The sequence below is a fragment of the Astatotilapia calliptera genome, chromosome 2 (genome assembly GCF_900246225.1).
Source record: "Astatotilapia calliptera chromosome 2, fAstCal1.2, whole genome shotgun sequence".
NCBI classification, from domain to species: domain Eukaryota; kingdom Metazoa; phylum Chordata; class Actinopteri; order Cichliformes; family Cichlidae; genus Astatotilapia; species Astatotilapia calliptera.
In genome coordinates, this window is record NC_039303.1 from 28,738,013 (window position 1) to 28,753,871 (window position 15,859).

General features: G+C 36.2%; 1 protein-coding gene across 3 annotated transcripts in view; it reads right to left on the minus strand.

Annotated features, from left to right (window-relative positions):
• Positions 1-5,730: 5,730 nt before the first annotated feature.
• LOC113036343 (hepatocyte cell adhesion molecule-like) overlaps positions 5,731-15,859 on the minus strand; it is a 40,635-nt gene continuing 30,506 nt past the window's right edge. The window contains exons 1-6 of one of the 3 annotated variants that reach the window (XM_026192660.1): positions 8,531-8,652; positions 7,210-7,533; positions 6,751-7,008; positions 6,562-6,666; positions 6,283-6,336; positions 5,731-5,960 (exon numbers count right to left, since the gene is read on the minus strand). In XM_026192660.1, coding sequence (XP_026048445.1) covers positions 5,782-5,960; positions 6,283-6,336; positions 6,562-6,666; positions 6,751-7,008; positions 7,210-7,533; positions 8,531-8,579 — 969 coding nt within the window. In that variant the 5' untranslated portion in view covers positions 8,580-8,652 and the 3' untranslated portion in view covers positions 5,731-5,781. Of the gene's footprint in view, positions 5,961-6,282; positions 6,397-6,561; positions 6,667-6,750; positions 7,009-7,209; positions 7,534-8,530; positions 8,653-15,859 lie in introns of those variants that run through there. The other 2 variants (XM_026192642.1, XM_026192651.1) reach the window with 2 other exon arrangements.

The following is a 15,859-nucleotide window of genomic DNA, read 5'->3' on the forward strand; positions in this document are numbered from 1 at the left end:
GAATTCAAAATGTGGAAGAACAGTGAAATGTATGAAATTCAATATTTATGAGCTTTGATAATTTGTCTGATAGGAAATCTCATTATTTAATAGACCTTTCAGTATCTCGACATCACCTCTGTGGACCTTCAGCGGTGTAGTCTGTGTAAAAATGCTGATCACTTTAATCACCTGATTTTATGCATGCTGACATACAAACAATCGTCTCCTGTTAGTTCCTACCACAGGTAGATATCCTCTGCTCGATGTAGACATTACTGACATTGTTCCTGACTGAGCAGACCAGATGAGATGAGACATGTTGTTTCAGAGTGATGTTGTTAGTCTCATTATTTTCAGAAAGGAGCTGAGCCTCTGTCAGTGTGCAAAGTTCACCACAAAGAACTTCACACTATATGGCCCCACAATATAAGAAAAGACCCACCAGTAACAGCTCTCCTTACTAAATAGTGACTGAGAAAGAAGAGCATTTTTTATTACTTTAAATGAAAACAGCGCAAATCATGATGTATGTACAAAGGAAAGTATAGCATTAAAACAAAATTATATATACACTTTAAAAAGACAGGAAAAAAAATACCTTTTTTCAGATTGAGCAACAAAAGAAACTAAACAGAGGGAAATCCTTTTGACAGAGTTACTAGCATCCTGGTAACTCATATAGTGGTTAAGAGGTGGAAAGTAACAGAGTAAAAATACTTTGTTACTGTACTTAAATTTTTTTTCTGAGAACTTTTACTTTTACTCTCTACATATTTTAACATATATCTGTACCTTCTACTCACACAGACACACTAGGGTAGCTGTCCATAGCACTAAAACCCATGGTGTAGCTGTCTATGGTGCTGAAGTACATGGATGCATTGGTGTAGCTATCCATCGTGCCAAATCACGCAGATCTACATCAGATCTAGAACAATCTACATGGCTATCCGTGGTGAAAACACTCACTGTTGCTTTAAATAGCTAACTCTATGCACTACAAACCACCTACCTTGGGATAGCCAACCAGTCTGTAAGGGTCACCTCTAAAGCATCAAATCCACAGCAACAGTGGGTAGCTCTTCCCAACAGTCTGCGGTGCCGAATGATTTTAATGTACAGAAAGGGTTTTTTTTTTGTTGTTGATGTTTTTTTTTAATATATGGCTGTTTTGAAATCACAAGGGTACAGAGATGAGCGATTGGAGTGGAAAACAAAGCTCATTCTTGGGTGGAAGGCATCATGTTTAGTTTTATGAAGTTCATGAAGTTTTTCACTCTTGTTAGACTCAAAGAACACACTGAACTCATAATTATAAGAAGAAATGTGGGGGTGAAATGTATGTTTTATATTTAACTAATAATAATGAACTTCACTCAATACAGACGTTATCATAAGCAACAGTAACGCATCTGTAAACCAGTAGAGGGAAACGTCACACCTTTTCATACTTATCTGTTCACTTCTTACCTTTTCTTGAACAACTGTTTATCAAAATGGCAGCAAAGGCTTAAAAAAATTAATTTGTGGAGGACATCAGAAGGACAGTTAACTGAAATGTTTTAAATACAGAACAAGAAAAAACTCAATTAAACTTCCTACTTTAATTCTGTCAAATGTTTCATGTCATTACTGATTAAAATAATGATACTGAAAGGCCTACATCTGTAATTAGAATCATATGAGACAAATACATGAGTATATAATTGTGTAAAATTGTGAGGTTTCAACTAGTTTAAAATGGATAGTTACATATTTTCTATGGCTATGCTTATATTCAAGTATTAAAAATAACCGCAAATAATATTCTTGTTAGGACTTTGAGTAAAGTAAAGTAAAATTGTATTTATATAGCACCTTTCAAGACAAAAGATCACAAAATGCTTCACACAGAAATACCAAGGCATAAAACAAAGACAGATAGAAAGTTAACCAAAAGCAATTCTAAAAAGATGAGTTTTTAGTTATTTTTTTAAAAAAGACTACTGAGTCCACAGATCTTAAGCTCAGAGGGAGAGCGTTCCACAGTCTGGGGGCCACAGTGGCAAAGGGTTTCTCAGGGTGAAGTTTTCCCCTGTCTCCCTTAGTTCTCCGTCTTGTATGCTGTGTGTGCGGTGTTTTGAACAACCTGCAGACACTCAAGGGAGTTTTTGCATAGACATATAAACAGTGAATTACTATGGTCTAAACGTGATGAAATGAATGCATGTGTAACAATCTCCAGCTTGGTGTGAGATACAATAGGGCTTAATTTAACAATGTTTCTTAGATGATAAAAGCAAAACCGAAGCAGAAATTTGACATGAACATCCAAAGTGAGAGCCAAGTTAAAAGTTTACCTCTAGGTTGCTGATAGACAATTTCACAAATGTCAAAAGGGGACCAAGAGCTTTCATTGTCTTAGGTGCAAATCTGTCAGGAGCACATTCAAGGACTTTAGTTTTTCCTTCATTAAGTTGAAGGAAGTTGTCAGCCATCCAACCTTTAATGGAGTCTAAGCACTGATTTAGAATCTACAGCTTAGAAACATCTTGGGGCTTAAAAGAAATGTATAACTGTATGTCATTTGCATAGCAGTGATAGCAAATGTCCTTAAAGGGGTCAAAGTATGCTGAAGAGGAAGTAGATATATTAGAAACAATAAAGGTCCCAATACAGAACCACGTGGCACACCATAGGTAATGGAAGTGGAAGATGACCTGTACTTAGAAACCACCAAAGAAAAATAATTAAATAATAATATGGTCCATCTTATTTATTTCATACTATAATGGACTAAAACACAGTTCAGACTGTTTATTGAATGCATATGGGCAAAATCTTGGAGAAGCTAATGGCTCTGCAATGGGAATTGAGAGACCTGGTGACTAGTAATGGAGATTAGACCAACTGTAAAATTGGATGCAGTTTGTTCGCACTAACCAAAACAACTACCATCCTCAACTCATGCGGCCCCCCTGGCGCCAGCTGGTTGCTCAAGGCAAAAACTGGCAGAAATAACAAAATTCTCCCTTAGATAACAAGATTGTTGTTCTGACTCTCTTTCCCCCTCCCTTAAGGCCACCCCACGTCGACCAAAGATTGTTGACTTTTGCCTAACTGGGTGAAGGGACACTTTCTCTCAGCTGAACACGGAACACACACACACACACCCAATTTCCTTCAGGGCCAACCTTGGACCTGGAACCAGGATTAATATAATTTTATTGCATTGAATTGAGTTCAGCCAGAATTTAAAAACGGAACTCTGAAATAAAAGTAGGATTACTGCCTGTGACCATTTTATCCTTTCTATGCAGTAAATCATAACCAGCACTTCCTGTGACCTTCTATTGTTGGTGCACTGTTTCTGTTGCTTTACCGGGGAAACAAACACACACACACCCAAGGTAAACACAAATTTTAGCTTTGTCAAAAAGAAGAAGCATGAATTTTCCCTTCCTGTTTATGGGAAGTTTCCTTTCCTATTTCACAGGGTGATGATTGTAGATTGAAGTTATTGACATATCTAGTGTGGTCCTTACTAAAAATGTGCAAGTACACCACTTTAAGGAAAATAATGGGATAAAAATGGTTGCAGGAATAAACCAATGTAAAACAAGTAAAGCAAAATAAACCGTTAAGGTATAAGTGCAGGGCAACATGAGAGGAGCACAAACAAGAGGAGTGTAGTGTGAAAAATTGAGCTTGGTGTCATAACAGGAACAGAGAAAAAAAAAACACGAGTTTGTGAACAACCTTCTTTTTCTAAGACGTACGTAAACCCAGGTAATTGTGATAATGATGACTAATAATGAATAATAATGAGGGTTTTTTTCTTTAAATGGCCAGCCATCTCATGGTAGACTGAAGTGATATAGCTCAATCACCACTAATGTTACAACTTTCAAGATGAGCTAAACAAATTTCTGATGTATTTTGTGATAACAACCATCTTATAAAAAGTGCACAACAGCGGACCAGCAGGTTAACAATCCCCCTGTTCTGAGGCTGAAAAAGCCTGGAAGTGTCCCTCTGTTTACTAATATCAGTGGCCAAATCCAAGTAAAATCCAACTTGCAGCAATTTGAAACATGTTTAGATGAAAAAGTGACTCACACACCTGTCCTTTATGTAATTTGAACATCAGTGTTTTTAATGAGGACACTTGCCAACTAAAGGTGAATTGTTGATATCTGGATGTCTTATAAACATCCAAATGTTCAGCCTTTTTACTTTATTTGTGTTTTAAGGATTCTTCGTATTATTGTAGGGTCTTTACCAAATGATATAAAGCTCCTTGAGGCAACATGTTGTAATTTGGTGCTATATAAATAAAACTGAATTGAGTTGGATGATCTGGTCCAACTTCTACCAAGTCAAAAACAAGTCAAATTCAAATGGAAAGAGAAAAATACAATACAATACAATACAATACAATTTTATTTATATAGCAAGTTTAAATTCAGGGGGTACACCAAAGTGCTTCACAGTAAGGAATAAACAGTAAAATGATTACACTAAACAGTAAGTCATTAAAACAAGGTAAAATAGAGAAACAAACAAAGGCATTAGTAAGTAAGGGGTAGGGAGAATTCATGATAATCCCGAGAAATGAGTAACGATACAGCAGTTAGTGAGCGGTGAGAATTAGCAAGTTGGAAAAGCCAGGTTGAATAGGTAAGTTTTCAAGTGTGCTTTAAAGAATTGAATGGACTCAGAAACATGAATGGTAGCAGGAAGACTATTCCAGAGGTTTGGCGCTACAGAGGCAATGGCACAATCACCCGTAGTCACTGACCAGATGATAACAAAGAACAGCTGGGAGTATAAAGACTGAGGAGGTTGGTGAGATAGTCGGGCGCAAGGTTGTTTAGGCATTTGAAAGTAAGCAGCAGAACTTTATAATCAATACAAAATTTAATAGGCAGCCAATGTAAGTCAGAGAGCACAGGAGTAATGGAGGCAAACTTTCTAGTTCCGGTTAGAAGACGAGCTGCAGCATTCTGAACAAGCTGTAACCATTGGAGGTGAGCGAGTTGGAGTGCAGAGTAGAGAGAGTTACAATAATCTAATCTGGAGGTCACAAAGGCATGTATAAGTTTTTCAAGATCTTTGTACGGTATTAGAAGTTTGACCTTGGAAATTTGGCGCAATTGGAAGAAGCCAGATTTAACCACAAAGGAAACCTGTTTATCCAGTTTAAATGAACTATCCAGGAAAACACCTAGATTACTTACAGTATCGTTAAGAAGCAAGCAAAGGGACCAAATCAGGCAGCTAGCTGATCTTGTGGAGTGTGACTATCAAACACCATAATCTCAGTTTTCTTCTCATTTAAAATGAGAGAATTGGCTGACAGCCACTGGGAACTCTCTCAAGCTGTCAGACAAACGATTCAATGAAGCTGGCAGGTCATCAGACAATTGGAAATGGATTTGAATGTTGTCAGCATAACAGTGGTAGGAGATCTGATACTCCAAACAGTAGAGGGCCCAGCCTGCCGAGCACACTGGCGCCATCTTGGATTAACGATTAGATCCTCCCCTCAATAACCTAAATAACAATGTTCTATGAGAGCTTCCACAGAATATATGCAGAAAACACTCACAGTATTTGTGCAACATACTAAATCAAGATATTGGAAGTGCAATGAAAGTAAATATCAGTAAGTATTTATATCAGTAAGTATCACCTTTGATAGTCTATTTTTCTGATGGGAAATCACATTTAACGAAAAATAGTTAGACATCTTGACAGCAGCTCCTCACTGATCAGCTTTCAGCTGTGCAGTCTGTGTATAAGCACTGACCACTTAAATTACATGGCTTTATGGACGTTGCCATACAAACAAGCATTTCCTGTTGGTTCCGTCTGCCGAGGACGCTTTGAATACTTGACTTTGCCAAACTCTAGTTCAGCTCTTCTCTCCAGTTGTTTCGCCTGCCGTTTCACAACCCTGATATCAGCAAAGATTTCTTCCTGGTCATCTTCTTCCTCTGAGGAATAGCAAGTAGAGCGGTGGGCCGGCAGAAAAAGTTGGTTAGTTTTATCACAAAGACTGGAAATAATGTAAAATGATTCACACAAAATATGACTTTTGAAATGGGTTCATTAGCAAGCTTTAGACTTTATGGTAGGGCAGATCTGTCTTCTGTGATAAAGGTAGCTGGTTAAACACTATCCACGTATCTAACTGGCATATCTTGCTAAGTCATCAAAAAAGTTTCATTTAAAAATTTCCAATAATTATTTATTTTTATAAAAAGAGTAAAAAGCAATCTGAGCATTGTGAGTGAGGAAAAAGATGAAGTTTTGTACCTTTTTGTTTTTTATGTTTGCTGTTTTTCTTTTTCCGCTGAGCACAGATGACTGCTATACCCACAAGTAAGAAAATGATGAGCGTCGTGAGAACACCAATTAGTGGCAAATTTCCTGTTTCATAAATTTTTTAAAAAGAGCTGTTATTTGAGTCAGAAAACACGATTTTATGAAAAAATTAAATGGGGATAAATAAGAAAATGACACCAGTGGATGTAGTTAGTTTTCAATTTCTAATACACCATATGTCATCACTTATGGCAGCTCCGTTCTCCTTACCCTTAAAAATCTGTGCTGGTTCAACACACAGGGTGTTACTGGCTTTATGCACCCACCCCGATATCATTGTCCCATTGACTGTGGTGCAGTTAATAAAAATGAACCCTATGAGCAAAAGAGATAATTCATGACCATTATAAAAAGTGACATTAATTGTCAAAGTTGTGATTATCGCCTACTATCACTCACCACAAGTAGATATCTTCTTTTCTTTGGAGACATTACTGACGTTGTTCCTGACTGAGCAGACCAGAGTTCCTGAGACGTGCTGTTTCAGAGTCATGATGTTAGTCTCATTATCTCCAGAAAGGAGCTCAGCATCTGTCAGTGTGCGTCCATCCAAAGTCCAGCTGTACTGAGGACTGTCCCCTCCCTCAGAGAAGCAGGACACCCTCATCTCTCCCTGGGACAGACACTTAGAGACCAGCAGGACAGAGGACACAGGAGCTGAGGAAAAACACACAGATGATCTTTATTTTAAAAAAAAATCAGGATCTTTGTCATTCGTTGTAGTCTCTAATGAAAGCCAAGTATAAAGCATGAAACACAAATATCTAAAATGTGAGATTTGTGAGATATTTAGATGACCAAAACAAGGTTAAATTCAGACCTTTTAATGGCTTAATTTCCCAACAGGGAAGCATTTACCTTGAATAAACAACTGTAAAGTCCGCTCGCCTGATGATCTTCCATCTGAATCAAAGGTTTGAAGGGTATAATTACCACTGTCTGACCTACTCAGGTTATTGATCCTAAATGTTCCATTACTGGGGAAAAGATATCTATGTTCTATGGTATTAGAAATAATCTTATTCTTTCTCACATCTAGTATTTTTAATGAATTATTTAACACTTTGTATCTAGATATTTCTGAGGTGTTGTCCATCAGCTGGATGTCCACGGTTCCTCCCAAAGCTCCATAACACTGAGCTCCATCCTGTCTGCCATCACAGTGAGTTTCCACACCTGGAACTTTTGAAACATTAATAAAGAAAAACATTTGTAATTCGTTAGTTTCTGTAAAATAGTTGTACGTGTTACAAATATTTCTGAACTACCACATTGAAACATAATACCAAACTGCATATTTGAATAATCCATTATTTTGATTGAGTGTGTATAAAATGATGAGCATTGTACTACTGCCATAAATATATAATCTCAGACTACTTTGCAGAAGTAGTTTTCCAAGGTGCAAGTAATCACCACAGTAATGTTTCCAAGAGTGCAATCATGTTAATAACCAAGATAAACAGTTAAACAGATCCTCCACAGTTTTGGCCAAAGCGAACACCATAAAATTTGTTGGGCAATTAAAACTAAAACATGGATACCATGTCTATAGAAGAACTTTTCAGACTCTTTTCACCTACAGATAGTTATAGAGAGTTCAGTAGGTCAGTTGAAATGCTAATATTTTCATGAAAAAATACAAATAGATACAAAAATGGCACAATAACATAAAGTGCTTATATGAACAAAGTAACATTTAACAGAAACAACAAAAAGAAGAAAGAAGCAGAAACAAAGAACAGTCTTAAATTTTTAAAATCTCATTATTATGTTTATCTTACCACTGCTACTATCCATCCATCCATTTCCTTCCACCTATGCAATTATTGCTCAAATTTACACTGCAGATAAAGTAGTGTCACCAATTAACCTAATGCCTGTTCATCCATTTTCTTCAATTTATCCAATTCAGGGCCACTGCTACTAAAATTAGAGACATGTCCATAAAGAAACTAAAGCTCTTCTCAAAGGGTTACAAACTGTAGATTTTGCCAAAAAGAATATAACCTGATTTTTTTAAAACAAATAAAAGCACAAATCTCTTTTTTCAAGTATTAGTAGAGCTGCTTTAACATCCCTTATTTTAAAAAATGGTATTGGTTCAAAACACATTGCTTATATGTAACATATTATTAATAATTATTTATATTTAAAAAAAAAACCTTGATCAGCTCACCATGAGGCACTCCCAGTAGAATCACCATCAAGCCAAGCACAGCTTCCATGTCTCCTCACTGTTCAATGTGTGTTGACATAGTTGGAAGTTGTCAGAGTGCTTTATTAAATGGCATGCACATATCTCCAATACTTATTGGTCATAAATGGCTCCTTGGAAATCGTGTTCTCACTGCATATGTGTAAATCTAAAAAAGGAAGTGAAAGCAACATATACCTTATTTGGCATAAATAAAAGGAAGCTCATAGAGCTTCCACAGGCTTTTTCAGTCATTATTTACATTGTCACTGGACTATTTTTAGATCTGCAACCAACTACCACTATCCCATCACATAGTGTCTATTACATTCAGCCACTGGCTTAATCCAATTCAACAAAAGTCTCATTTAAAGTTCATATTTTAGTGACTTACATGTAGTTTATGTTCCTCATGCAGGTAAATGCATTTACATCCACAGTGGAAGCAGAAACACCTTAAACCATTTTTAAAAATTAACATCACCATTTTAAGGATTGTAGTTTATAGGGTGAATAGTGGTTTTCATGACTGTTGTTGCCAATATTCATTCATACCAGAATCTGAATACAGCCCTGCATTCAGTGGGAGAAATGTTTCATTGCTCATTCTCAGCTGTAAACACTACAGCTACATGATGACTGAAACTAGCACCATTGCCTGCCACAAGATCAGTTTCATGATCATTAAAATGTAAAATGTAACAACCCTGTCATAGTCCCTCAGTCCTCCCTGGCTGACTTCACCAGGTTGGCCTTCTGTCTGTCTCTTGTTGTTGTTGGCTGTGCTCAGGTGGGACTTATCCTGGATGCAACGAAGGCAAATATGTCTCAAAAGGATTCCAAATCTGTATGACATAATCCTCAAGCGTAAACTAAGCTTTACAAATGTATTGGAGGTAGTGTGTAGGCACCTGGCAATTATCAGAGAGTTGGGGGAGAAGTCCTTCTTGTGACAGTTTACAGAGAATTGGTGTCAGAACAGAAAATAGAGATAAATGTTTTTGCAAGCAGCAGTTGTCCAGATTGGCAAGGTTTCTGTAGAAGTACGGGGAAGTAACTAGGAGAACTGAGAAGAAACTGGGTTAGAACAAACAGGCATTTGAAGGCAACAGTTAACAGAAATGACTTAATGTTCCCCATAATGCTGGAAACTATGGAGAGAAATGTGTCTTTAAAGGGTTACACATGTGTATGATATGATCCACCTGCATAAAATAAGCTTCATAAATGTGTGCTATGATTTGTGTGTAACTTTTGAGGAGTCACGTGCATGTGTTTGAATCCACACTCAAATATGAAGCAATTTGACCACAAGTGAAACTATTTTACAAATGCGTACATTAAAACCTGGATAACTACTCATTATTTTATTAAGTTCAGCTCACCTATCAGAAACCTTTCTGTGTGTACAAATAATTAACATTGCTCTTGGTTAAAAAAAAAACGTTAAATTTGTGTGGACAAATAGCTTGAGATGCACATCACATTGCATGCCCAGTGGGGGTTTTGAGTAACATTTAATGCTGCCAGCTTCCCACAGATCCACAAATGTAAGCTGCTTTCAAGTTGCAGTGTAAACCTGGGACAACCAGGCTTCCACTATATACCTGCTGTCTTTTTCTCTTTTTTCCAGAGTGTAGTGTCTGCAGTTGATTAATCCATGTTTTTGAAGTAAAGGGCTATGAGCTGTTGTGTTCGTTTAGAAAGAAACATCCATTTTATTTAAAAACAAACAAACACACAAACAAACAAACAAACAAACATGTATTTGGATTATTGGATGCTTGTATTCCTTTCCCTTCCTCCCTGGAGCAGGATTTCCCCTTTTTGCACTGTGTTTAACATTATCGACTTCATTGTGAATAAACACACTGAACTTTTACTTTGAGACGTATGTTTGAGTTGAGCCTGCCTCATTGGCCATGAAACTTTGTTTAATTTTGGCTGTTTAATTATGAAAAATGTAACAATTAAATTAAATATTTTGGTGATTAAGTTTTAAAGCCTGACTATATCTACATCTGTAATTGTTGAAAATAAATTAAATGAGAGAAATAAATACAAGTAAAACATGTTGGATTTTGGGTTCATCATTTAGTTTTTTCCTTTGGAGCACAGGTGACTGCACAACTAGAGAGTACACCCGTCATCACTTTTTCTTTATGCAATACCAAATCTGATAAGCATGTGTCGGTAACCAAGCTCACTGGTCATGCTCGCCCTAACTTAAATGCATTCTTATTAAAAATATATCTTTGCCTTCTCACTGTTCAGTGTGTGTTGACACCGTCAGCAACAGCCTCCAACAGCATCCTGTTAGTGAGCAGCCTCACAGGAGGATGTGTGAAAACTCTGACCAAAAAGAGCATTGTTATATTCGGTGTATTGTTTGAAATGGGGTAAAAGCAGTTGACACATTACTTCTTCTTTAAACTTACAAGAATTGGAGATTTCTGAGACACCCATTTGGACTGACATGAAGAGAGGGAAATGATCTTCATGGTTGAGAAAACAAGAGCTGGCATTTTTAAAAAAGATCACACTACAATCACATCTGCATGTCTTTAAGTGTGCAGTTACATTTCTTTAGCATATTGGCAGGAAGTCAGATGCGACTCTTGTTACTGTTGTCTAGGGCACCAGTTTAGCTCACAGGGGTGAGGAGGTAACTATAAAACAAACCCTCACCCTTTGCTGAGTGTCCTCTGCACACTCCCTGCTTGCCTTTCTACTCTCCAATAAAGGCAAAAACACCTGATTTTGTTTGTTTGTTTTGTTGTTGTTTTATTTAAGGCTTATGTCAGTTATGAGACTGTTCACTTTGAATGAGTGTGACTGCAGAACCTCAATGAACCAACAGAGGGAAACATTACACCTACTACTGTTACAGGAATTTTACTCCAATCTAAAAAAAAAATGCTCAACATACAATTAAGCTACAATTTGTGATTGTAAAAGTAGCTCATGAAAGCTAAAAACACCTGACAGGTCTCTACTCCTTTTTTTTATGTTTGCTTTGAGAAAAGGAAAATAGAATTACACACTAGTAAGGGAACAACCTTTAAATATATAGATTTTTTTACGTTAAAAATGACAACTCTTATTTATATCAGTGAACAGTGGGCTATCATTGTTCACTGTTGTAAATTAGACCTAAACTCAAAAGGCTAATGTTTTAGTCGATTTTACACAAGTCTGTTGTTATTTTTTTTTTAATGAAAGAAAAGCCCCTGACATCTCAAGCATGACCTAACTTCATACTGCTGACCCTTTTCATTTAGCTTTTTTATTTTTATTTTTTTAACTTTGCACTGTCCTGGTTGAATTAATGTATAAAGCTCCTTAGCCATTCCTAATGTCTTCATATATTGCTAGGATAATGAGAAACAGGTGCAGTGACTTGTTGAAATATGTGCAAACATGCGCTGAGAAAGCAAAGACAGTTTGCACAATTCTAAAGCACTTAAAAGTCAATTTTTTGGTATAACCACCTAAAGAAATGAGGGATAGTTCAAGACCTTTATATCGTACTGTATTTCAGCTCATCAACAAAGATCGGACTGCAGAAAAACAAATTACTAATGCATAATATGACATTATCAGACCTAATTTATGAGAGTTATTATAGGAGTTAAATAGTCACCAAAGTTTGCTACTGGATGCAGCAATAGATGCATGTCAATAAACAATCTAGTGCTTTTTAATGGATCCTGTGTCCCTGAATCACATGTTCACAGCCATATCACCAGGCTTCAGCGCTGATGTACTTAAATTCTTGATTTTGTATCAACTGAATAACCTAAGATTGTTGGGAATCATGAACTGAATTGCAGAGCAACAAAGAGCGTCCCCCTGTAACAATATTTATTTATCCTTGCATGGTAATGTGTGTAGACATTCTGAGAACACAAAAGGATAGCGACCATGCTATTGTTTAACCAAGACAAGCATGGTGTTTTCATAGTGACAGATATCTGGTTGTTTCTTGCCATTTCTTTCTTGCTAATATAGAAAAATATTTTTAAAAAAGTTTGTGTTTCAGTTACATGAAAAATAGACATGTGAAACAACATGAGAAGTGTGTGAATCCTTAGCTCAATGTGTGACTTCTATCAAGAAACATTCTAGAAGCACCGAGAGCCTCAGTGTCATGAAATGATCTGCCAGACCTAACGACACGCCTGGTTTCACCATACAAGGAGAAATCTTTATTGTACCCAGAGACTATATAAAGGAAGTGAAACACACTCACAAAAGGTCAACATAAAAACTGCAGTCACACATGCAGTTTTTTCTGTTATGTCTTGAAATTTTAGTTAAAAAAAAAATCAGTCAGTTAAAACCAGACTCATTAACATGCAGTCGTGATAGTTATAATTAAAACAGGTGTACTATCTGCATAAACTATTTTACAGTGTTATGCAAAAGTTTGGGCACCCCTGATAATTTTCATGATTTTCCTTCATAAAACACTGTTTGGATGAGCAATTTCATTTAAATATATCATATAGCAGACGAACGCAGTGATATTTGAGAAGTGAAATTATGTTTTTAGGATTTACAGAAAGTGTGCAATAGTTACTTAAACTAAATTAGGCTGGTGCATAAATTTGGAAACTAAATCTGAATCACATGATTAGTTCATTACCAGGCCTCTGGAGAACTGCAGGAGCTAATTTAGCCATTTAAATCAGTTGTGTTGGTTCAAGGACACATCTAAAACCTGCAGGGACACTGGCCCTCGAGGCCTGGAGTTGCCCACCCTGCCCTAAACTATGATGTTGAACAATCTTTGTTTTCAGGTCATTCGAGAGTTGTTTTAAGGCTGCTACTCAGAGAAGATGCAAAGAGGAGAAAAACTTGCAATTGGCCACCTTAAATACCCTTTCTTATAAGTGGATTCACCTATGTATGTAGGTCAAGGGTCAATGAGTTTACCAAACAAATTTTGTGTTCCAATAATTAGTACTAAAGGTATTCAAATCAATAAAACGTCATGGGTGCCCAAATATACGCACCAGCCTAATTTGGTTTAAGTAACTATTGCACACTTTCTATAAATCCTATAAACGTTTGACTTCCCAAATATCATTATGCATGTATGCTATATGATATATTTAAATGATCCAAAAAAACAATGATTTATGAAGAAAAATCCTGAAAATTATCAGGGGTGCCCAAACATTTGTATACCACTGGATTTGGTTTCCTCACTGAGTTTATTGTTACTTAGAAAATGAAATAGAGGGGAAAGTTTCCTGACTGAAAGGGAAAACACTGAGTGAAATACATTTTGATTAATTTATCAAAAGAATGTTTCACTTAAAAAGATCTCTTCATAATGTCTATTTTGTTAATGTTTTTTTTATTCTTTTTATTCTTTCTTTGAACCATCCTGTTAAGTAAAAAAGTGCTCAGTGAATTAAGTTCATGCCTTCTTTGTTGTAACTTGCTAAACCTCACCATACTGCACCCCAGCTGGTTAGACACCCATGAAACGAGCGCAAATTTCCTGTGACAGAACCACACCAGCTATAATACATCATTTTCACAGCTTGTTGCACACATTCAGTGCTGCTAATAATAATCAGTGAGTGGAAAGTTTCAGTAATGTCAACAGTCATTTTGAATGTAGTAAAATTAAAAACTGCAGAGTCTGCACTGATAGAAGCAAACTTACTCCTAATGAGGCTCACTGAGCATTATGAGTGATACATTAACAGAAGAAGAATCCTCATAAAATATAGAAGGATGTACCCGACTTACATACATTTTCATGGACACACAAAAACAGACTAAGACAGTATTACACAAATAACAGCTGGAACAGACAAAAACTCATCTGTTAGACAAAACAACTCCTGCATCACAGAACAGAGATGGAACTTAACACCTCTAAGAGGCATGCAGTGAAACTGTCTGAATAATACAAGGCTGTAAAATACTTGACTTTATTTTGAGTACTTTTTCTTCCCCAGCTCTAAAAATGGAGGCAAAAACTGGTTATGTGTCCCCAAGTGGCCTCTCCCTACTTCCTTTTTGTTAAAGTTAAGTTGAGCTGCTGTTTTTGGCATTGGAGGTTTCGGATTTTGGCCTTTTAAAAATTTGTGACATTAATGAATTAATATTTCATACCATCAATGATATTACTAATTTCTTTGTTTGTTTTGTTTTTGTTGGTTTTCTTTTGTTTGTTTTTTTAAATCTGTTTTCCTTTGTCTCATCATTTGATTTACTTCAAGAATAAATAAACTATTGGAATTTTTATTTCACACCTACTGTCTGCTTTGCTATAAATATAATATAAATAAGGCTTGGGCTTGATAGGCTTGAAACAAATAGTCATCACTGTCTGCCCTGCTTAGTTTATTGATATGTTCCACACCCAGTAACATTTCTTTTAAGTAATGACCCAACAAGTCAACTAAAATATTTAATGTTTAATTATTATAAAGATGTATACATTAATAATGATAATAAAACATGGAAGTGAAACAAATGATGAACAAAGTTAAATTGAAAAGAGAAACTGCTCCATTGCAACCATATAACATTTGTTCAGAGCTTCAACAGAATAAAAATGCAGAAAACACTGACACTGGTAGTATTTAAACATAGAGGAAACTTAAGACTTGATGCATTTTCTCAAAATATTCATCAGTTTTAATATTTTGTATTTCTCTGATAGGAAATCACCTTTAGCTATATTGACACGGACCTTTTGTGCTCGTGGAATAGATACAATCAACTCCTGTTGGTTCAGTGTGTCGAAGTCGCTTTGAAAACTTGACTTGGCCGTACTCCACCTCTGGCTTTGCCTCCACCCTTTGCTCTACTTGCTTCCCCTGCTGCAGCAGCATAACCCTGACATCAGCATACGTGACTTCCTGGTCATCATCTTTCTCTGCCTCTGCAGAGAAAATAAATTGAGCAAATAAAGTCAGTGAGTCATCAAAACAATAGTTTGACGTTTCATGAAACTTGATTTCTTAACAAGAGTTAAATAAATTAGACACACATATATATTACTGGTCACTTTGAGAATGAAGTCGAAATGTGCAAATTACATTTCTTGTTTCAAAACAATTGCCACGGCTGCTATACCCTCGACAAAATACCTCGTTTAGATGAGTCTTGTGATACAACAAACATGCGCTTTATTGCACAAGGGTGGAACCATCGCTATCCTTGCATCTGGCCATTGCCAACCATTTAAACCCAGTTAAAGACAGCGGGTATCAAAAAGATCAAAAAGAATCACAACTTTCTTGGTAATATTAAATAAAGGAAAATATTTTTTGTCAGACTGAA